The sequence below is a fragment of the Cervus elaphus genome, chromosome 11 (assembly GCF_910594005.1).
Source record: "Cervus elaphus chromosome 11, mCerEla1.1, whole genome shotgun sequence".
NCBI lineage: Eukaryota > Metazoa > Chordata > Mammalia > Artiodactyla > Cervidae > Cervus > Cervus elaphus.
The window spans coordinates 82,975,538-82,999,887 of record NC_057825.1 but is presented as its reverse complement, the minus strand read 5'-3'; the positions used below and the strand labels follow the sequence as shown (position 1 = coordinate 82,999,887).

The 24,350-nt window shown below is 40.5% G+C and overlaps 1 protein-coding gene across 1 annotated transcript in view; it reads left to right on the top strand.

The window, feature by feature from the left end:
* LOC122703755 (regulator of microtubule dynamics protein 2) overlaps nt 1–15,100 on the top strand; it is a 60,061-nt gene extending 44,961 nt beyond the window's left edge. The window contains exons 8-10 of the mRNA XM_043918214.1: nt 2,097–2,150; nt 2,238–2,318; nt 14,743–15,100. Of these exons, the coding sequence (XP_043774149.1) occupies nt 2,097–2,150; nt 2,238–2,318; nt 14,743–14,796 (189 nt within the window). The 3' untranslated portion in view covers nt 14,797–15,100. The remainder of the gene's footprint in view (nt 1–2,096; nt 2,151–2,237; nt 2,319–14,742) is intronic.
* Nucleotides 15,101–24,350: the final 9,250 nt, after the last annotated feature.

Here is a 24,350-nt window from a genome sequence, read left to right as displayed (position 1 = left end):
AGCCTTCCCTGTCCTTCACCCTCTCATCCTGCTTTCAGTCTTTCTCAGCACCAGGGTCTTTTCAGTGAGTCAGCTCTTCCCTTCAGATGGCCAAAGTACTGAAGCTTCAGCTTCAGCATCAGTCCTTCCAATGAATATTCAGGGTTGATTTCCTTTGGGATTGACTGGTTTGATCTCCTTACTATCCAAGAGACTCTCAAGAGTCTTCTCCAACACTACAATTCAAAAACATCAGTTCTTCAGTGCTCAACCTTCTTTATGGTCCAGCTCTCCCATTCATGCATGACTACTGGAAAAACCACAGCTTTTAAAAAAATTTATTTTTTAGTTGAAGGATAAATGCTTTACATAATTTCGTTTTAACTCAAAGAGTTAAAATGGAAATAATTGGACAAGAGAGAAGAAGCGGGAGGACCAGAACCCATTGGCACCATGGATGGCTCTGTTGGGCTGTCAAGGCTTTGGCCAGGACGGAACAGTAACTTCCTTTAGTCTGTCGGCAACTCCGGTGTTTCACTAGCAGGTTCTAGGCCAGATCCACACACTGTTCATCTGCTCAGTCTTAAAGAGTTACACCTAGTCTGGCTTCCCAGCCCAAGAGATTTTGTCCGCCTTCTCCTCCTCCCAGGACCCTTCTCTTGGATTCTGCAGAGAATAAGTGGCCTTTACAAGGGATGTGCTCTCATAAGGGATTGGAACACTCCTCAGAACCCTAGCTCTTGCTTTCACCTCTATCCATCCTTAAAATGTATGTATCTTTTGACTCAGAAATCCAACTTCTGGGAATCTCTCCTGCACACATAATCACATGCACATGGGCATATAGGAGCAAGTATGTACATTGATCATTGTTAGTAATAGTGAAAAATAAGTCTAAGTGTCTGTAACAGTGATGCTTAATTTAATTATAGTGTATATGCAGTATGAAATACAGCTCGTAGAAACAATGAGGTAGATCTGTGTATGTGAACACAAAAATGTATCTGTGATACGTTGAGGGAAAAAAAAAAAGTTTGGGACCAATAAGTAGGAAATGGTCCTATTTAAATTTTTTTCAGAAGTCAGTCATCTTGAGTAGTGGGGAGGTGGGAGGTGGGAGGCAGGGAGTTCCTCTACTTAAAGGTCTGTAGGATGCATTTGTCAAACTGTTGATAGTGGTTACCCCTGGGGAAATAGATCATAATTGAGAATAAAATTGAAACAGAGAAGCTTTCACTTTTTAATTTTGAATATGTCTGAAGTATTTATAAGTTGTAAAACAAGCATGTATTTGTAAATTTTTTTTAAAGCATCCTCCTTTTGGGTTCTGCCTTCTTCTGTGTTGGGGGTCAGGGTCCCAGCCTGGGAGCCTCCGGCATAGACTTTCATAAGAGCAAAATTTGGCTTCAATGCAAAGACAGACTTAGGTTCTAAGAAGAGTTCTCTAGTAGCAACACCACATATCTGGCGAAATTCTTATTTACCAGAGATGAAGAAAAAGAACTGGTACATGAGACACTAGCAGATGAGGCGTAAAAAACTTTATAATACCCAGTAACTAAAATCTGCAAGGTGGTTTGCCACTTCAACTAGTTATTTTAAGCATCTGCCTTTTATTTAAAAGAACTTGATGTCATGGGCCTGTTATTATTCAGCTCGTACAGAATGTGTTGAAATGATCAGAAATCAAATATTAATGTAGGGGAAGATGCTTGCCATGAAATACCAGTCACACTGCACTCCTGCTTCCGAAGGAGATTGTAGCGACTTGTCCTGAGGAGACTGTACCACCAGTTGTTTGGCCCCTGGAAGAAAAAAAAGAAAGGATAGAGAAGAGGAAGTGAGGAAGATGGTTATACAAGGTGATCCCCAAATCCTAAAGTATCTCATTGCTTTGTAAGCTTTATGACCACAGTAATAATCCCATTTCAGTGGGTAAGCTCAAAAGCTGTATTTCTACCCAAAAGATACTTGAGCTGATAAAATGATTCAGATGTGACACAACCAACCTAAATTCTTAGGGTAACTTGGTTAAGGTCTGATTTATTGAAATATATCTCCTTTACTTGTTCTAATATTTCCCTGATAGTCTCTTTTCTGTTTTCTCTTAAAATCAGGTTGAAGAACTACAGCCTGCATTTTCTAAGTCCAATTACATGTTCATGGCCAAGGTAATGAAGACCACTGTTTTAAGATCACTTTGAATCCATTGCACAAAAATGTGTTGCCCTTCATATTATTTTTTTTTTCATTTCTAGTGTTATGCCGATCTTAATCAAATCGACGACGCTGTGAAGTTCTGTAATTTGGCGGTGTTGCTTCCTTGTATTACCAAAGAGGTAAGTCCACACAGTAACAAGGAGCACTGTTTATTTTATTAGTACAGTTCCAGGCTCAACTATGAGTAAGTGGCTCAGATACATCTGGAGTTTTTTTTTTCCTATCCTCAAAGATTTTAACTTGGATTTAACATGTACTATGAAGTTTTAAAAACTGCTATAGATAACCCTTCACCAGGAGACCCCTTGTATCTTTAATAGGCATGAAAATCAGTTGTGGGCTAGCAGTTAAGATACCGTGATGCTCGTTGGGTGTTACACAGCAGGGAGTAAGACAGGCCCCAGGGGAAGGATGGAGGAAGGTGTAATTCTGCAGAGCTGGTGATCACACTGGGGGAGGCAGCAAGCAAGCTAGACAGGCCACCGCCCCGACAGCAGGAGGAGGGTCCATGCAGTGGCCCCATCAGTCCCCAGTGCCCAGCAGGCTCTGACTGTCCAAGGCCGTGGAGAGGACTGAAAATATGTACTAACATTTTCTCGGTCTTTGAACACCGTTAATGAAAAAGAAGCAGTCGTATTACTTCTTGCCTTTTTTCCCGCTAATTCAGAATTCTGGATGTGCTCTAAGTTTTAGGAATTTCACAGCATTAACAAGCTTGGTCTGTATTCCTGTATACAGGTATTGTGGGAACAAAAAGAAACAGATAAATGTTTCCTGTTCCCATCTCACGTGCTGTGCTGTTCTCATTCAACTCTTGGTGACCCTTTGGGCAGGCTCCTCTGCCCGTGGGACTTTTCAGGCAAGAATACTGGTATGGGTTGCCATTTCCTTCTCTAGGGGAATCTTCCCGGTCCAGGGATCAAACCCACGCCTTTTGTGTCTCCTTCATGGGCAGGCGGATTCTTTACCACTGAGCCACCTGGAAAGAAAACAGCCCTCCTTCTCCAGAAGACAGTTTGTGTAACTTTTTCAGCAGAAAACAGATTGTGTACTCCCGGGTTGCTTGCTCCTTTTTAGTGGTCAGGACCCTACTGTCTTTCACATCTCTCCTGAGCAATGCCAGTTTGGGTTACATGCAGTCATTTTAAACTAAGTGTCTATGCATTCTTATTAGAAAGTTAAAGTGAAAGTCGCTCAATCATGTCCTACTCTTTGCGACCCCATGGATTATACAGTCCATCGAATTCTCCAGGCCAGAATACTAGAGTGGATAGCCATTCCCTTCTCCAGGGGATCTTCCCAACCCAGGGATCGAACCCAAGTCCCCCACATTGCAGGTGATTCTTTACCAGCTGAGCCACCAGGGAAGCCTGTGCATTCTTATTAGAATACAAGATTAAAATGCAATAGGATAATGAGGTATAGTACCTGGTGTGAAATGCAAGTATCTATGCATGACATTTAGGGCTCTCACAAGAGGGCCAAATTGATGAGCTTCAGAGTTTGATCCTTGGTTGCTAAGTCTTCTCTCCCTTTCCTCCTCCCTGCCAGCCAAACTCACCCTCCATGGCTTCAAATACTACGTACCTACCAGAGATCCTCAAATTTGTGTCTCTAGACCTCCCCTCTGAGTCTAGACCTGATTATCCAACATCCTGCTTGACATCTCCGCTTGGATGACTCACAGACATCTCAGACTCAACTCATCATTAGGCCTTTGCCTCCGCTCTTCCTCCATCTGCCCCTCTTAGTAAATGGCACCTCCACCCCCCTAACTAGGAAAGCTGGGAATGCTCTTTGACTCTTCCTTGTCTCTCAGCCCCCCAAACCAGATGTCTCCCCAGTCACCAAGTTCTCAGAGTTGTTCTAAAACATGCCTTGAGTCATCCAGCTATGTGCGTGCTCTCTCTCTCTACCCATCTCGCTCTCCGGCCAGCTCTCCAAGCAGGGCACCATCCTCTTTCACCTGAGCTACAATCATGTAAACCTCCCAGCTGGTCTCTTAGCCTCTTGCCCCGGCTCAGTCATTGTTGGCTCTCAGTGTCAGCCAAAGCCATAGATTAAGCATAAACCTCACACGTCACTTCCTTGCTTGAGCACACTTTGCTTTTAGGACGCAGTTCAGAATTTCTAGCATGGCGCCTCCCAGTCTCTCAAGCTTCGCAGTTTCCCTCTCTCCTCCTCTGCGCTGTGTTCCTCCCACCTTGCACCCTTGGCATATGGTGTTCCCTCTTTCTGAAACATTCCTTACGAACCACCCCCTACTCCCTTCATCCTTCAGGCCTCACCATAAATGGCATTTCTTCAGGAAAGACTCCCTTGGCACTCTCAGGCTAGAAGGTGCCTCATGCTTTTCCTTCTTGTCATTTGGCACGGTTGTGATTCTATAGTTATTTGCGTGGTTGTTCCATGAAAGTAGCAACTAGGTGTTTTTCATTCATCACTCTCTTCCTGGTGCCAAATGTAGTGCCCGGCATATAACAAGGACTCCACAAGTATTGGTAGGAAGGCTCCAAAGACTAATACCTTACAAAAGAAAAAGAGTAGTGCCAACAGTAATACTAAATAGCTGCGCTGTGCTGAGTCACTTAGTCGTGTCCGACTCTTTGCAACCCCATGGACTGTAGCCCCCCCAGGCTCCTCTGTCCATGGGATTCTCCAGGCAAAAATACTGGAGTGGGTTGCCATGCCCTCCTCCAGGGGATCTTCCCAACCCAGGGATCGAACCCAAGTCTTCCACACTGCAGGCAGATTCTTTACTGTCTGAGCCACCAGAGAAGTCCAAGAATACTGGAGTGAGTGGCCTATTCCTTCTCCAGGGGAATTTCTCCATCCAGGAATCGAACCAGGGTCTCCTGCATTGCAGGAAGATGCTTTACCAGCTGAGCTAGTAATAAATGTAGCTAAGAAAGCTGGGCCATGTGGAACTATTTATGTAATAAGCAAAACAGCATTAGCAAATATCTCCCGCATTACTTATTTTTTCCAGTAATTTATATTCCTAGTTTTTGTTTTTGTTTTTTTTTAACATGGTTCAGATACTGTCAGGAATATCTCAGTTTCTTTTTCAGTTAGAAACTAGAATGAGGCAAGTTATCTGTAGTATCCGCTCTCTCTGAAGGTTTTCTAAGTTGAAGTATATCCCATCAGTGATTTCGCTGGCCCAGTTATTTATTTCCAACATATCTAGCTTTGGCATTCGTTACAACAAAGGCAGCTCAGCTGTCGTTTTTCTCTCCCTGTTGTGAACTTGCATAGCATCTGTGGTTCTTTCCGTGGCACTCTTACCCTCTTCTTGGCATCGCAGATATTCGTGAAGTGACTTCTGTCCTTATCAAGGAGCCTGGAGCTCGTCACGCAGCACTTAATATTGGGACTGTCAGCCCTCGGGCCTCTGGAGCCCAGATTCGTGCATGTAAGCTGCTTTATGTTTCCAGGATCTGAAATTATGGTATTTTATTATTCATGTGGACTTTTCTTGACCCTAGAAAGGTAATGTCAGGTCCTGGGAAGCATTCCTTCTTTTAAAGTAAAAGGGATTCCTGTGTCTGAGACAGTGTGAGAATGATCACTGAGTGAAATAATGATGACCTCAGTGGCCTGAAAGTTGTTTGCCCAGAGGAAGTGTCCAAGTTACTGGCTCAGAACAACCTGAGAAAGCTCAAAAAACATTGTGTAAAAAACATTGTGTAAGATTTTGTGTTTCAGTGAGGGATGTGCTAATTCAGTAAAGGAAAAAAGCTACTTTAAAAATGTTATAAAACTTTGAAATGACATTCATTGCTCCTCTAAGACAAACTCTTTTTAGACAATAAATACAATGTACCAGAAACAACCACAGGAAGAAGAAATTAAAGCAAGTGATATAGTTGTCTTCAAAATTACTTGTAGTTTAAAGTCCTGGGCTTTATTTACAACCTGTTCTATAGATTGATAATCATCACTTTCCTTAGTAACCACTCTTAGTAAAAAAAAAAAAAAAATCCTAAATTTTTTTTGTCTTTGACAGCACCACTCGGCTTGTGGGGTCTTAGTTCCCCAACCAGGGATTGAACCCAGAGCCCTGGCAGTGAAAGCACTGATTCTAACCACTAGGCCATCAGAGAATTCCCTAAAATCTTAATTCTACTTTAAATATCTTCAGTTCAAAGTTCTGTTTTAATTAAGATCTCATATTTAATTATGTTAGTTAAGACTCGGTTTTTCACATAAGTTTAGAAAGTATAGTCAGTCCTCAACTCTTAACCTGTCTTCCTGTTGTAGGGAATCCAGCAATGTTGTCCAGGGTCTCATTTGTTAGAAATTTGTGTTTGCCTGTCTTTTTCTCATGTAAATGTATTTCTTGTGCATTACCTTCTGTGCTATTCTTGCCTGGAGAATATATTCTTCCTTGTACATTAAGAATTTTTTTTTGATAAGGCCATTTTGGAGTGGATGCTTTCCCACTCTCTGAACAGACATTTCCTGAATTGTAGGTAGGAAGTGTCACTCTGTTCACATACTCCAATTTGTGCTCTTTTGTCTCTTACCTTCTGTTTATCTGCATTTAAAATATATTATTTCTAAAGTATGCTCTGCTAAGTCACTTCAGTCGTGTCCGACTCTGTGCGACCCCATGGACAGCAGCCCACCAGGCTCCCCTGTCCACGGGATTCTCCATATTATTTATATATATATATATATATATATATATATATATATATATATATTATTTCTTAAGCTTTCTCAGTATCTAATGGCCTTAGCTATATAAAAAACACCTTAAAGAAGTTTTTTAGCCTTCCTTGTAATTAATTTTTTTTAATATGCTGTCTTAAAAAAAAAAAAAGAAACTCATGACTCAATGGACATGAGTTTGAGTAAGCTCCGGGAGTTGGTGATGGACAAGCAAGCCTGACGTGCTGCAGTCCACGGGGTCATAAAGAGTTGGACACGACTGAGCAACTGAACTGAACTGTAATTAATTTTCTTAAAATAACTGTTGATATAGCATCAGCTTGAGATCAGTCATTTTTAACCAGTATGCAGTCTAGTTAAGTTGATGTTTGATAAATCATTATTCAAATGCCCAGAGTATAATGGCTTAGTATAAATAAGTCTCTCTCTTACTTATCCAAAGTCTTTAGTAGACAGTATTGATGTAGTTCCTCAAAATGTAATATTTTCTGACACTTTCAGATCAAACAAATCTGTATTTTTAAATGTGTGTGCTTGAGTAAGTGAAAAAAATTACCTTTACTCATTTATATTGTAAATATGGTGCTGCTCAGTCAGAAGCTTGGGATACAGGGAGAAATAAAGCAGATCCTTCTTTGCACCATGTATTCTATAGTCTGAAGGCAGGCACTGAACAAGTAATGGCAATAAAGTATGATGAGTGTAGTGGAGATGAAAGCACGGAGTTTATGAGAAAATAAAACTGGACTTGCAACCTGAACCAGGGGCCAAGAAAAGCCTTCTTGAGGTTCTGGTAGGTAACTGAGATTCTAAGGATTTAGAATGTAAACCCAGTTTAAATCTTTAAGACTTTCTTGGGTGTGGGAGGCTTGTTAAAAATATGAATTCCTGGCCTTTTTCTAGAGAAAAAAGTGCCGAGCTGCAGAGGGTGCTGACAGCAACCTCACCATCAGTGTGGCTCACTCTGTCCACTGGGTTCTGCCCTGTGGGCCTCACGCTCCAATGGCCCCTGGGTGAGAGAACAGAGGAAGGCAGGGGGTTGCTGAGTTCTTGGCATTGCAGCCACAGGAAATGAGGACTTTTGAGGACATGGCTGTGGACTTAGGGAGAGGGGGCCTGCTGGACCCATCTCAGGGGAAGCCATACAGAGACATGACTGATGGAGAACATCAGTCGTTGGATCTTCCTGGGGGATGAGCTCTGAAAATAAGATGTGCCTGCTCACTTGGTTCAAGGGGAAGAGCTAGGGTGAGGGAGAGAGAGGGCTTGCCCAAGGCCAGAGTCTAGGCTGAAAAGTCTTCAAAGCTAGGACCTAACTTCCATGCAGAATATCTGTAGGAAGGAGCCATCTAGTGTCAGGGTTCATTCAGTTCAGTCGCTCAGTCGTATCCCACTCTTTGTGACCCCGTGGACTGCAGCACGCCAGGCCTCCCTGTCCATCACCAACTCCTGGAGTTTACTCAAACCCATGTCCATCGAGTCGGTGATGCCATCCAACCATCTCATCTTCTATTGTCCCCTTCTCCTCCTGCCACCAATCCCTCCCAGCATCAGGGTCTTTTCAAATGAGTCAGCTCTTTGCATAGGTGGCCAAAGTATTAAAGTTTCAGCTTCAACATCAGTCCTTCCAAAGAACACTCAGGACTGATCTCATTTAGGATGGAATGGTTGGATCTCCTTTCAGCCCAAGGGACTCCGAAGAGTCTTCTCCAACACCACAGTTCAAAAGCATCAATTCTTTGGCGCTCAGCTTTCCTCACAGTCCCAACTCTCACATCCATACATGACCACTGGAAAAACCATAGCCTTGACTAGATAGACCTTTGTTGGCAAAGTAATCTCTCTGCTTTCTAATACGCTGTCTAGGTTGGTCATAGCTTTTCTTCCAAGGGGTCAGCGTCTTTTAATTTCATGGCTGCAGTCACCATCTGTAGCGATTTTGGAGCCCCAAAAAATTAAGTCTGCCACTGTTTCCACTGTTTCTCCATCTATTTACCATAAAGGGATGGGACCAGATGCCATGATCTTAGTTTTCTGACTGTGGAGCTTTAAGCCAGCTTTTTCACTCTCCTTTTTCACTTTCATCAAGAGGCTCTTTAGTTCTTCCTCACTTTGTGCCATAAGGGTGGTGTCATCTGCATATCTGAGGTTATTGATATTTCTCCCAGCAGTCTTGATTCCAGCTTGTGCTTCCTCCAGCCCAGTGTTTCTCATGATGTACTCTGCATGTAAGTTAAATAAGCACGGTGACAGTATACAGCCTTGACGTACTCCTTTTCCTATTTGAAACCAGTCTGTTGTTCCATGTCTAGTTCTAACTGTTGCTTCTTGACCCAGCATACAGATTTCTGAGGAGGCAGGTCAGGTGGTCTGGTATTCCCATCTCTTTCAGAATTTTCCACAGTTTGTTGTGATCCACACAGTCAAAGTCTTTGACATAGTTAATAAAGCAGAAGCAGATGTTTTTCTGGAACTCTCTTGCTTTTTTGATGATCCATCAGATGTTGGCAATTTGATCTCTGGTTCCTCTGCCTTTTCTAAAACCAGCTTGAACATCTGGAAGTTCATGATTCACGTATTGTTGAAGCCTGGCTTGAAGAATTTTGAGCATTACTTAACTTGCGTGTGAGGTGAGTGCAATTGTGTGGTAGTTTGAGCATTCTTTGGCATTGCCTTTCTTTGTGATTGGAATGAAAACTGACCTTTTCCAGTCCTGTGGCCACTGCTGGGTTTTCCAAATTTGCTGGCATATTGAGTGCAGCACTTTCACAGCGTCATCTTTCAGGATTTGAAATAGCTCAGCTGGAACCCCATCACCTCCACTAGCTTTGTTCGTAGTGATGCTTCCTATGGCCCACTTGACTTCACATTCCAGGATGTCTGGCTCTAGGTGAGTGATCACACCATTGTGTGATTATCTGGGTCATGAAGATCTTTTTTGTATAGTTCTTCTGTGTATTCTTGCCACCTCTTCTTAATATCTTCTGCTTCTATTAAGTCCATACCATTTCTGTCCTTTATTGAGCCCATCTTTGCATGAAATGTTCCCTTGGTATCTCTAATTTTCTTGAAGAGATCTCTAGTCTTCCCCATTCTATTGTTTTTCTCTATTTCTTTGCAGTGATCACTGAGGAAGGCTTTCTTATCTCTCCTTGCTATTCCTTGGAACTCTGCATTCAAATGGGTATAGCTTTCCTTTTCTCCTTTGCTTTTCGCTGCTCTTCTTTTCACAGCTATTTGTAAGGCCTCCTCAGACAGCCATTTTCCTTTTTTGCATTTCTTTTCTTGGGGATGGCCTTGATCCCTGTCTCCTGTACAATGTCAGGAACCTCCATCCATAATTCTTCAGGCACTCTATCAGATCTAGTCCCTTAAAGCTATTTTTCACCTCCACTGTCAGAGTAAATAGTTTGAATTTGAGGAAGAAAGGAGTAACCTGAACTCAAAACAATAACCTGGGTTCTTATAAAAGGACATTTGCATAAATATGGGCAAATATCAAGTGCTTGAAGCATAATGAAGGCCTCACAATTAATCAGATAGCTGTGCAGTGAACATGCCTCAATCCAAAGGAGAAGACATGTGTACCTGCAGGAGAATAACACACCTTTTGAATGTAACCAGTGTGGCAAAGACTTTTAACTAAAAGTTATCACTGAATGATCAGCATAGAATTCATATGTAAATGAATGAGTTGATGAATGGATGTGGGCAAACCTTTAACAACCTCTCATCAATAGCAGAGATTTCACACTGGAAAGGAGTTCTTTGAGCATAATGAGAATGGGGAAGTATTCACTCACAGCTCAGCAATAACAACACATGTTAGGTCACATTAGAGAAACCCTATAACTGTAACAAACATGGGGAACACTTTGGCCAGAGAGTTACCTTTTGTTCATACCAGAGAACTCACACCAGAGAGAAACCCTTTGTGATCATTACGGAAATGCCTCTAGTAATAATTCTTCTTTGAAATGATATGAGTAAACTCACGCTGCAGAGAAACCATATGAATATCATCTATGTGGTAAAGCCTTTAGTTGATGCTGTAACGTTAGCTATCATGAAACAACATACACCGGAGAGGAACCCTAGAGATATAATGAATGTGGAGGAATCTTCAGTATCAGCACCAACCTTTATAAACAGCAGAGAGCTCACAGAGTGGAGAAACCCTGCAGCCGTCAGCCAACATTCAAGCCTTACAGAAAACTCAGAGTCAAGCAGGAAGGGAAGCAGCAAGTCTTTACCAGGAGGAGAAAGCCATTTGGAAACTACAAGATAGTTCATGTCGGAGAAGCAATTCAGTGAAATAAACATGGGAAACCCATTACTCATAAAGCAACGCTCCAGGACATGGGAAGATTTTCACTGTGTCAGGCACTCTCAGTGTCATGAATGAGGTGATCATGCTTTAGTCAGCCTTCAAGTTCTTACACTTGAGAATTCCTCAGGCCTCAAGTCATTGTAGAAATGCCTTCATCTGGATTTTATTTAAGAAAATTCATACTCGGGAAGGGGGGAACCTATCAGGAACCTTAGTACAAAATTCAACATATAATTAGACTTTTGCCAAATGTATTACTGAAAATAATGCCATGTAAAGATGTAAAACTACGATGCATTCTTAGAAATGTTGAATACAGATTTTGATGAGATGTAATAAACAATGAGATTAATAAGAGTTGTTGATGAAAAATCTAGTACATGGGTATTTGTCTTTAAAAAATCATGAAATGGGGCTTCCCTGGTGGCTCAGTGGTGAAGAATCCGCCTGCCAGTGCAGGAGACATGGGTTTGATCCCTGGTTGGGGAAAATCTCACATGCCATGGAACAATTAATCCTGTGCTCCACAATTACTGAGCCTGTGCTCCTGAATCCTGAAGCCTCAACTACTGAAGTCCCTGCTCCCTAGAGCCCAAGCTCCGCAACAAGAGAGGCCACTGCAATGAGAAGACCATGTACCACAACTAGAAAGTAGCCCCCACTCCCTGCAACTAGAGAAAAGCCTAAGCAGCAACGAAGACCCAGCACAGCCAAAAAATAAAATAAATAATAAATTTTTAAAAAGTCATGAAACATTATGCTGAGTAATTGAGGTGTTTTCCTTTATTACATCACTGTTAATTAGTTAATCAGTTTCCATTTTTTATACAGCTCTAAACATCTTTACAAAGACTTTGTTTAATCAGACAACACCTTTTAATGTGACTGAAAAATGAAACATATAAAAAATGTGTTCTCATTACTCTATTGTTGAAATACCTACCTACTTGGCAAGGGTGAATGAAAACATGGACAAATATGCATACTTTGTAAGTAATTCAAATATCCCAGGTGATACCAATGTGGGTGGTATACACACCATATTTTATGAAATACTAGAGAACTAACAAAGGCTTGGAACTGATAAATATGATGTGAAAAAGCACTCTATCAAGTGTGTTGTTGTTTTTCAGTCACTCATTCTTGTATGACTCTTTGCGACCCCATGGTCACCAGGCTTCCCTGTCCTTCCTTCACCATCTCCCAGAGTTTGCTGAAACTCATGTCCATTGAGTTGGTGATGCCATCCAACCATCTCATCCTCTGTCATGCCCTTCTCCTCCTGTCCTCAGTCTTTCCCAGCATCAGGGTCTTTTTCAGTGAGTCGGCTCTTCACATCAGGTGGCCAAAGTATTAGAACTTCAGCTTCAGCAAGTATGGTATGGCTGAAATATTGAATTCTTGAGAGAGAGGAGAGACTGGATAGGTAAATGACCCTCAAGGATAAGCAGTGTTTAAGAAAACAAGATCCCTGTCTCAGAGATGGAGCAGTTTTAGGTCTGACACATCCCAGGGCATGCTCATGGGGAGTGGAAGAAAATATGAAGAGGCACCCTTCTGCAAGACTGGGATACACAATCCATGGGAACAGTGAGGTCTCCAACAGTGGTGGTAGGACTCGGTGTGGAGAGAGTGACCAAGAAGCCAAAGTCATCAAAAGTAAAATAAAAAGAGAGTGATCAGGAGTTTGTTAACAAATATGAGAAACAGTCGAGAGCAATTACCCTCTACCATTGGCCCTAACCACTCCCTCATTCTCTTCCTGAGCTCCCCTCAAAAATATTCTCTTAGCAAATACATTGCTGGTTATGCAAATATGACCTCAAAGCAAGTTTTCTAACAGGAGTTGCAGGGAGCTCTGTCTGGGAAAAGGGGGAGAAGTGAGAGGTTGAGTCAGGAAAGAGAGCGCATAGAAGAGCAGTATTGGGGTGAGTACCAAATGGTCTGAACCGGGTGCATTTTAGGCAGTGACAAGAAAGCATGACTGGAGGTGGTGGTTTTAGTTGGGGTTTTGTTTTGTTTTCTTGTTTGTTTTAGCTGAAAGGCCCTGCCAGTGTCCTCTATCCACACACAAAAAAAGTAAAGTAATTAAAGACTGGGGTGGAAGCCCTGGGAAGAGGTAAAAAAAGGAAGGGGTGTGTGTGTGTGTGTGTGAGTGTGTTAGCAGTTGGATTGGGTAGGAATTAGAGGAATTCTTTGTGATGCCTCCAGAGGGCAGATATTGCTAAGCCATGGTCTTAATTTTAAACCTTTTATTGTAGTTTGAGTATATTTATTTCTTAAGGCATTTAATTGAAACAGTTCTTTCATCTACATCATTTGTCTGTAAGAAATTGGTTCCTAGATTTGAGAAATTGTTACTGAGCTCTGGTAGTCAACTGCCTATTTAATAGGCACTTACTTAGAATCTTCTAAATGAGCTTCCCTGGTGGCTTAGAGGGTAAAGTACCCGCCTGCAATGTGGGAGACCTGGGTTCAATCCCTGAGTCGGGAAGATCCCCTGGAGAAGGAAATGGCAACCCACTCCAGTATTCTTGCCTGGAAAATCCCATGGACGGAGGAGCCTGGGAGGCTGCAGTCCATGGGTTTGCGAAGAGTCAGACGCGACTTCACTTCACTAGAATTTTCTTGGTGCCAGGCACTGAGCTAGCCCTAGGATTACAAAGTTAACCTTGAATTATGGCTTTTCTGTAAGTTCTTTTTAATAATGCATCACTCACCTAGATTCATTAGGCATATTTTCTCACAGTCTTCAAAAATACTGATTTGATAGAAGGTAGACTTCTAGTTTATCAGTCACTGCAATAGAATCACTGTATTAAAGCTTATGATTAAAACTATTGAAGAACTTCCAGTTTTTTTTTTAAAAAATATAGCCAACAACTGCTTCCAAAATCTACTTTGTCCAGTTTTTCCTCCTCTATTTTCTTTAAATATGTTACACTCCTTAAACCCTTTCTGATAGGTGGTTGGTGTCTGTTAGACACAAAAAATGCATGGGAGCACCCTACCATCTGAATTTATTTCCACTCTTCATAACTTCCACACTTGTTTTAAGGAAATAATAACACACATAGAGTCCTATAAAACACATTACATGATTTTAAATCTTAAATTACCTGATAAAGAATAGGTAGTTTGGATCTTACCATGGAATCTTGTCTGGATCTTACAGAGGAATCTCAGAGTTGTTCAAATTCTGCTGCTAAGACTCAGACCTTTTCCACACGTTATAGTTGAAGAAGAAAACAGTGTTATCATTAACATGGTGATGGATGCAGTGTGACAGCTTACGCAGAAGGGGCTCTGCTTCCTGTATCCACCACCCCAGACCAGCTGGAGAAAGAGCCTGGAAATAGCTCTCTGTATCACTCACATTCTCAGAGATGCAAATCATACCTGGTCCTAAGACATGCACAGTTTCTTTGTGGTGGTCTTTCAAAAAATACCCCCTTGTTCAACAAGTCTGTTTCAAAGTACCTAGAGTATCAGGGTGAAGTATGAAATTTTATTGTGTATTTGTATTTTCTTTATAGGATAAAGATGCTCAGAAAGAGGTGAAAAAAATAAGCACTTCCTTGAAGAGGTAAATAAAAGAACTTGCTCTTCAACAAATCAGATGTGGTCTACTAAAAATTTAATCAAAGTTGTGTGTTTTTTTTATTATCCTTTTTTCTTTTTTGATGTAAGGGCAGTGTGCTCAGATCTGAAGGTAAAACCATGTTTCTGCAGGGTGCATTCCACTGGTAGCACTATAAAACTAATTATGTTATTTGGAGAAATCTGTTTCCTATAATGTCACTACTTAAACATGTATGCTTTATAGTTTTCCTATAAATAATGAACTATAGTCTTCAGAATATTTCCTTAAATAAAATATTTAAATCAATTCAATAAAATGAACTCTAGTGAGTGTTTTATTGCTGCTTCAATGGAGACTTTACAAAACAATTTTATTAATGTGGTAGAAAAAGGGGGGAAAGGCAAAGGACATAAACAAGTTGTTGATAAGAGAAAACAAAAGGGGAACTATAACTAGTAATTTTTAAAATGTGAAGAAAATTATAATAGGATACTGTTTTACCATCAAAATAGCAAGGACTTTTTTTCCTTTAAAGAAACATTCAGTACTGACAATGATGCCACAAGTTGGACCGGTCTCACACGCTGCTGCTGGGAGAGCATTTTGACCAAACATTTGGTAAAATTTAACCAAAGCCTTAAAAATATATAAACTCTTTATCTCATAATTTTATTTTACAGAAAAAATCTTAAAGTGAAAAAGTAAACTTATGCAAAAATGTTCATAACAGCATTATTTTTTACAGCAAAACCCTATGTATAATGGTAATAATCCAGTCAATCCTAAAGGAAATCAGTCCTGAATATTCACTGAAGGACTGATGCTGAAGTTGAAACTCCAATACTTTGGCCACCTGATGCAAAGAACTGACTCATTGGAAAAGATTCTGATGCTGGGAAGGATTGAAGGCAGGAGGAGAAGGGGATGACAGAGAATGAGATGGTTGGATGGCATCACCGACTCGATGAACATGAGTTTGAGCAAGCTCCTGGGGCTAGTGATGGACAAGGAAGCCTGGTATGCTACAGTCCATGGAGTCACAAAGAGTCAGACACAACTGAGCAACCGAACTGAACAGAACAGTAATAAAGCAATTAACCATATTAGAATATAACTACAATAGAATATTTTTGACATTAACAATAATTTCAAAAATGACAGGGAAATGCGCAGAGCATCTTAAGTTCAAGACAAAATAATATATGCACATGATCTCAACTCTATGAAAATGTGCATAGAAATTCATCTATTGAAAATGTTCATATTTCTGTGGAGTTGTGTTTTATTTCTAATATTCCCCAATTTTTAATAGTTAAAAGGATTTTTCAATTGAACTTAACTAGCAGTGATCTATAGATTCCCCACTACCCTTTAACCAGCCTTATCCTGGAAATCAGGTAAAAAATTGCTTGTTTGCTATCCCAAATGCATGGACACACTTGTACACTAAATTTCAAGCCTTGTTCTAGTAATACCAGTTCATTAAACTGAGCTAGTTTCTCCCTTTCATCATCTATAACAGCCCATCAAGATACCTAAATCAGCCCAACTGATTCGTGCCCAAACTCCGACAACTAGTTTAACACTGAAACTACTAGCTGAAGAGACAAAAGAGTTTTGCAGGTACACTTATGTCCACAAAATCTACCTCTGGCTATCTCTAAACAGCTAGAGAGAATGTGCAAGTTGAGACAGGTGATTCTAGCAGCAGAACATAATGTAGAATTAGTCACGTTGTAAGCTTTGCTGGAGCAGCTCATTCAAGCAGTGTGTGCGTGCTAAGTTACTTTAGTTGTGTCCGACTCTGCGACCGTACGGACTGTAGCCTGCCAGGCTCCTCTGTCCATGGGATTTCCCAGGCAAGAATACTGGAGTGGGTTGCCATGCCCTCCTCCAGGGGCTCTTCCTGACCAAGGATCAAACCCGTGTCTCATGTCCCCTGCATTGGCAGGCAGGATCTTTACCCCTAGCGCCACCTGGGAAGCCAGCAGAAAGTGGTACAGACACTTCGGCTAAGAATTACGAGAAACTACAAGAACACTCTTTGGTAATCGTTGGACTTGGGATCATAATTGAAACATAAGGCCTAATCAATCTCACTTGTTTTAACAAAAGTCCTACTTGGTCCCTGTAGTCCATAATGCCTTCATTGGACAAATTGATGTCTCTCAATTGAGTGATAAGTTTCTGAATCAGGACTTGACCCAACAGGAGTGTAACTTTTCTGAAAGTTATTTGAATCTTAAAAATATTGTGAATTTCTACCACATTTGACAGATTTCTCAGTAAGATGTTAATGGAGAACATTTCTCTCCTCATCGTGGTAATACCATATCCTCTTCCAATTAATATCAGAGCCCTGCTGCCTGATCATAGCTAGTCTTCATCAGGTTTATAATCAAAGCATGTATGTGTGAAGCCAGCTAAGGACAATTTCCACATTAAATCCACCCTCCCCCCACTTTTAAAAGCTGAGTGGTATTTTTGGATGGCGGCATTATATGTAGATTATTACACTTAAACTCCAATGAATTTCACACAAAGTGAACCATTATGAACTCTCCTTTCTGTAGTTGCTCACTCACCCCTCATTCCACTGACCTTGGAGTAGACAGAATAGCTGTAGAGAGTTTCTGAAATGATTTCTCCTGGTAGGTCACTAAGGCCAAGGCCATGGTGTACCCTCCACCACGAAGTGCACGAACTCCTATACTTTCAAGAGACTTCATGCACAGCTTTGGAAAGGGGGAGTTCCAATCCAGAACATTTGAATGTTTTCAATTTCTGCAGATATTAAGGGGCATGTTGTAATTTCTTGTAAAACATTAATGTAACTCAGTGTTCTGCTAAAATTTTAACAATTGTCATGTCTGGGTAATCTGCCATGTTATCTTTCTTACTAAGTACTGGATATCCTGCATTGTAAATGAAAATCTCTGTTGTGCCTGAAAGTTGTCAAAAAGGTTTTCACTTAATCTTTGCATACTTTTAAATTATAGAAAGATGTGTTAGGTGGATGGGACCATAGATCTTCTAGGCCTGCCTTTTCATTTTACCAGGAAACAGTTTTAGCTCTGATGCATAAGCAACACAGACAGGGCCAGAAAATTGGTGAGTGGCTGAGTCAGGACCAGGTTCCAGGTCTGGGAATCTCATGCCTTCTGCACACTTCTTTGAGCTCAGGGCCTTTTCCATTGAACTGAGTGGAGTCCAATGTGTCTGGTGTTGATGGCGGGGAAGAGGGAAGTGGGAGGGAGGGAAAGAGTTCTGAAAATGGTAACACTTGCCTGGTTTTACCGGTTCTGAGTGTTTTCCCTGTGTTAGTTCATTTCATCCTCACAGCAGCCCTACTAAAAACAGTTAGTTTTAAAAACAGCCCATTTACAGATGGGGGTTCTGAAGCATGGGATATTATTTTTATTTTTATTGGAGGATAATAGCCTTACAGTGTCGTGTTTGTTTCTGCTATACAACAACATGAATCAGCTGTAAGTTTACATATATCGCCTCCCTCTTGGGCCTCTCTCCCACTCTCTAGGTCATCACAGAGCCCTGAGCCGAGCTCCCTGCACTATACAGCTTCCTGTTAGCGATCCGTTTTACACGTGGTACTGTATATATGTTAATGCTACTCTGTCAGTTCGTCCCAGCCTCTCCTTCCCCCACTGTGTCCACAAGTCTGTGTCTCTATTCCTGCCCTACAGATAGGTTCATCAGTGCCATTTTTCTAGATACCATGCCTGACACAGTACTAGATATGAACTGGGCAGCCAGCTCCAGGGTCCGAGCAGTGGTCTGAACCACTGTACAATCCTGCCAACAAACGTGCGCATGTGGGAATAAAAGAAGGTGGAAGGAGAACAGAAGAAAACAAAAAGAAAGGGAAAGGAAAAAGCGGGTATTTAAAAAAGGATGGTAGAGAGGGACGGTAAAAATTTAAAAAAAGAAGGAAAAGAAGAGAGCAAGGAAAAATCTTTCCTTGCACTTACTTTTTGGGTATTGATACCCATTTTCTGGTATCATCGTTAAGTAACCAACAACCTATTATGCATGTTGTTTAATTGCTTAGTTATGTCTGACTCTTTTGCAACCCCATGGACTGTAGTCTGCCAGGCTCCTCTGTCCATGGGATTTCCCAGGCAAGAATACTGGAGTGGGTTGCCATTTCCTTCTCCAGGGGATCTTCCCAACCAAAGTATTAAACCCACATCTCCTGCATGGACAGGTGGATTCCTTACTACTGAGCCACCTGGGAAGCCCATTGTGCATCCTGACTTATGTTAAATCTGTTTTTTATATTTCCACCTTCTCCCCACAAGATAAGGAAAGAGAAACAGGGGGGAATGGTGAAACATTTTAAATGACTCATTCCACTTGCTCTGTGTATAGGGGGAGAGCCTCCTTATGGACTGCACGAACTTCTGATTGGGCAGTTAACAAGAATATTTCACTTCACAGTTAAAGATAAGGTCACATTGTAGAACCAAATATGGTTAATATCTTGATATTCTATGATTTTTTTACAGTTCCCAAACCTATATTTTGCTCTACACGCCTAAAGTCAAATCATGTTTTAAACATAGCTTTGTTGAAGTATAATTGAGATACAAAAAAATGCACAAAGTGTGTAATTTGATATGTTTTGAGATATATGCATATACCACTATGAAATCATCACTGCAAGATAATGCAACCCCTCTCTCCTGACTCTCCCTACACCGCCCCCCCATCCCCAACCACGTATCTGTTTTCTGTCACTAGTAATTGCATTTTCTAGGCTTTTATATAACTGGACTGTATATTATGTACTCTCATTTTTGTCTGATTTCTTTTACTCAACATAATTACTTTGAGATTCACTGATGTCATTCAGTTCAGTTCAGTCGCTCACTCATGTCTGACTCCTTGCGACCTCATGGACCACAGCACACCAGGCCTCCCTATCCATCACCAACTCCTGGAGTTTACCTAAATTCATGTCCATTGAGTCAGTGATGCCATCCAACCATCTCATCCTCTTTCGTCCCCTTCTCCTCCTGCCTTCAATCTTTCCCAGCACCAGGGTCTTTTCAAATGAGTCAGCACTACACATCATGTGGCCAAAGTATTGGAGTGTCAGCTTGAACATCAGTCCTTCCAATGATCACCCAGGACTGATCTCCTTTAGGATGGACTGGTTGGATCTCCTTACAGGTCAAGGGACTCTCAAAAGTCTTCTCCAACACCACAGTTCAAAAGCATCGATTCTTCGGTGCTCAGCTTTCTTTACAGTCCAACTCTCACATCCATACATGACCACTGGAAAAACCATAGCCTTGACTAGACAGACCTTTGTTGGCAAAGTAATGTCTCTTCTTTTCAATATGCTGTCTAGGTGTGTGTAACAATAGTTTATTCCTTTTTGTTCCTGACTGGTATTTTGTTACATATGCCACAGTTTTGTTGTTGTTGTTTTTCTCCATTCACCTATTAATGAACATTTGGGCAGTTGCCAGTATTTGATTATTAAAAATACATCTATGAATCTTCATATAAATTATTAAAATGGACATATGCTTTTGTTTCTCTTGGATAAATATTTAGGCAGAGAGTGGCTGAATTATATGGTAGATTTATATCTAGCATTTTTAAAAACTGTCAAACTGTTTTCCAAAGTATCATTTTATAGTCTCATCAGCAGTGTATGAGAGTTCCACTTTTTCTAGCTTCTTGATAACACTTGGTATGGTCAGTCTTTTTTTTTTTTTTACTAAAGTATAGTTGATTTACAATATTATATTAGTTTAAGGTATTCAACAGTGATTCAGTTACATATTTTCCATTATAGATTATTATAGGATATTGAATACAGTTCCCTGTGTTGTACAATAGAGTCAGTCTTTTGCATTTTAGCTGCTACTCTGGGTACATAGTAACATCTACTTGGGATTTTAATTTGCATTTCCCTAATGACAAATTATAGTGAGCTTTTTTTCATGTGCTTATTTGCCATTCGTATATCTTCTTTGGTGAAGTGTCATTCAATTTTTTTTGCCCATTATTTTAACTGAGTTGCTGATGTTCTTTTTTGTTGAATTTTGAGAGTTCTTAGGTATTCTGAATAGAGGTCTTTTATTAGATACAGATTTTGCCAATGTTTTCTCTCCCTGTAGCTTGTCTTCCCTAATAGTGTCTTTCACAAGACAAATGTTTTTTATTTTGATAAGACAATTTATATGTTCATATATCTTGTTCTTGGTGCTGTATCTAAATATTTTGCCTAATCCAAGGTCATAAAGATTTTCTCCTACATTTTCTTCTGAAAGTTTTTTAATATTTGGTTTTACATTTAAATCTGTGGCCTATTCTAGGTTAATTTTTGTATCTGATCTGAGTTATGGATTGAAGTTCATTTGTTGTGTGAATGGATTTGCAATTGATCCATCACCATCTGCTAAGAAGATTATTGTTTCTCCACTGAATTGCTTTTGCTCCTTTGTCAAAAATCAGTCTTTCATATATATGTGGGTCTATTTATGTACTTTCCATTTTGTTCCACTGATCTGTTATCAGTAATAAATGCCAATACCACCCTCGGTTAGTTACTTTAGTTTTCTATTGTCTTGAAATCAGATATTCCTCCAAGCTTGTTCCTTTGCTACCTCTTTTTGACTACTCTAAGTTCTTTACATTTGCATATGAATTTTAGATTTTTTTTTTTTTTTAGTTTCTACAAAAAATCTACCCAGTATTTTGATTGGCATTGTGTTGATTAATTTGTCTCCTCAACTCAAGGAGATGCACCTACTATGCACCATTGCCTGGAAACTCTCCCCAGATAGTGACCTGGGGCAACTGTAGGGCTTAACTTTATTACCTGTGTCTCGGGAACCACTGTCCTTTTTTTCCTGCTGACTAATATCTTGAAAACAACTGATTCATTCATATCCATTGTCCATGTTTTGGATTTTGAAAGACAAAAATTGTTAATTTGGCAAGTTGTAACTGTGGCACTCTAATATATTGACTTTATTTTTTTAAAGAAGTTTCTATAACATTCAAATATGTCTATTCCATAAAATAAAGCAAATTGAGCAATTGCACTATGAAATTAATTAATTGGACTTTGGTTAGAACGCTGAGATAATTTTTTTGTTTTTATATAACATTCTTAAATTTTGGTCATAAAGTTTGCATATGAATAATTAAATTGTATCTTTCCTCCTTCTTAAATACTTTATATTTACATTTCCTAATTTAAATTGGGAAACCTGATTGGGAAAATAGTCTGTTGAAATGGCAGGTAGAAACGGCATTAGAAATTATTAATGCCACATAACTCTGCCTCTGGCAGAGCCCTCATTGGACAGCCAGCCCCTTCCAATCTGGCAGGCTATGGTGTAGTGTGGAAATCATCTGTTGCCTAACACAGTCTGTTCTCATTTTTAAAAGGTACCAGTCATGAAGATAGTGATTTTCCAGCCAACCTACCATTTAGTTGTTTACTTTGTCTCTTTGAAATGCATTTATTTCCTTAATGTTTTTCAGCCCTAGGAGCTCAAGGTACCCAATAATCATAATTAATCGAATGTACATTGAGCTAACATGGAATTATCCAAGGGCTGATCCAAGTTTGTGTGCCTCAAGTTTACACAATGTGGAGTCAACCTCTAGCGCTACCTGGAAAGCCCAAGAAAAAGGATAGAAAAATACAAAATTAGGTATGAAAGTAACTTTATTTAGAGTGAAAGAGACATCACAACAAATTATGAAGTTTTAAAAGCTGACAAATGCCACAAATATAAAAAAATTTGAGAAAAATAACATGTCATTATTATTTATGAACTCTGAGGCACGTCTCTGGGATATTGTTTCCTGTATTTTGTCACATACTCTGTTCTTTTTGTCATAAGATGTTAATTTTTAATGTCATTGTCTATAGAAAGGATATAGGATAGTTACACTGGTCTCTCGCCTAGCATGAGTGATTGACATGTATTAATATTTTTCCTTTTGGATGGTTTAGAAATGCCCCTCTCAGCCTCCTTTCTTGTTACAAATGGCCTGCGATGGCTTCCTCGGCGGCACAGCTTCCCCAGGGTGAGTGAGCCTTGGGAGGACTCCCACCCCTGGAGCACTGTGAGCTGGCCTGGGGGGCCCTGTGGCAGCGGATGGTCCATCTCTGCCCAGCCTCGATGCCTCCAGCTCCCAGTCCCATCACCCCCCAGCCGTGAGGAAGTCCCAGGAAGCCTTGAAACCCAGATCACGGTAGGCCCTAAGCAGGAGACCAAGCAGCACCTTGTTCATATCCTCTCCTTGGAGTCCAAGTCAGGGTCTAAACCTCAGTGCAGGTCCCAGGAGCGAGCTGTCACTGGGGCCACTGATGTGCAGGCTAGAAGTCGCCCATTGACCCTCCCACCCACCACATCCATCACAGTGTTCTCATGCCTAACATTTCGATGAAAGCTTTTTACTTGCTGAGATGGGTTGACAAAGTGCTCCCAAAAGGGAAAAAATTTCTGCCTTCAGATATGAAGTGACAGGGAGAGAGCAGAGAAAGAGGAGAAACCAGCAAAGAGAGGAGGCAGGTCAAGGACCAGACAAGAGGCAGCAAGCCTCAGGCAATGCCAAGACCAACCTTTCTACTGCAAATTTAAGGTGCTCTCTTACTTCCCTAAAGACAATACAGAATTTTTTTAAATTTTAGTTTCTTTTTTTTTTTTTTTGGTTGCCATAACCTTCATTCAATGAAATACAGACCACATACTAGGATTAGGCATTGTGGCATTTCTATGACCCAATTATTATTATTTTTTTAATTTTAATCTTATTTCTAGACTTTAGTTTCTGGTCTGTTGTTTTAGCAATAAAGTAACTCCTCAGCTGCTTGGTCTCTTGCTTAGGGCCCACCATGATCTGGGTTTCAAGGCTTCCTGGGACCTCCTCATGGCTGGGGTGGGTGATGGGACTAGGAACTGGAGCTTAAAATGATTTAAAGTACCATCCCTGACAGCATGGCAGAAGTACCTATTGTTTTGGAGAATATTTGGCCCCTGGGCTCATTGCTAATGGATTGGAAAAATAAAAAGATGACCTATTATTTTTATTGCTTGAGAGACGTGGTCTTACAACATATATGTATAGTGATAGCACACGTATCATGTTTATAACATTTTAAAAGTTTTCTTTTAAATGCAAAACAAGCCATGCTTTATAGTCATATTAAACTTCTAATTTTTCAAAGTGTTCTCATGCCTAATATTTCAATGAAAGCTTTATACTTGCTGAGATAGATTGAGAAAATGCTGCCATCCTCCTCTGACCATGGAAGAAACTGGAACAAAGGTTAGATTTGCTGGAGGTCACTGAGTTCAAGAGTGAGCAGTGACCAGACCCCTGTGTCCTGACACTCAGCCTGGGCCTGTGCAGTGATGAAAGACATCATAATTGGAGCCATACAATCCATCTTAAACCACGTAAGATTTAACATCCTTTAGGAACTAACTCTATTTCCTTTTGTTTTCATTTACCAACCAAGTGATTAAAGCAGCTAAAAAGATAGATGTCTACAAAGATAGACTT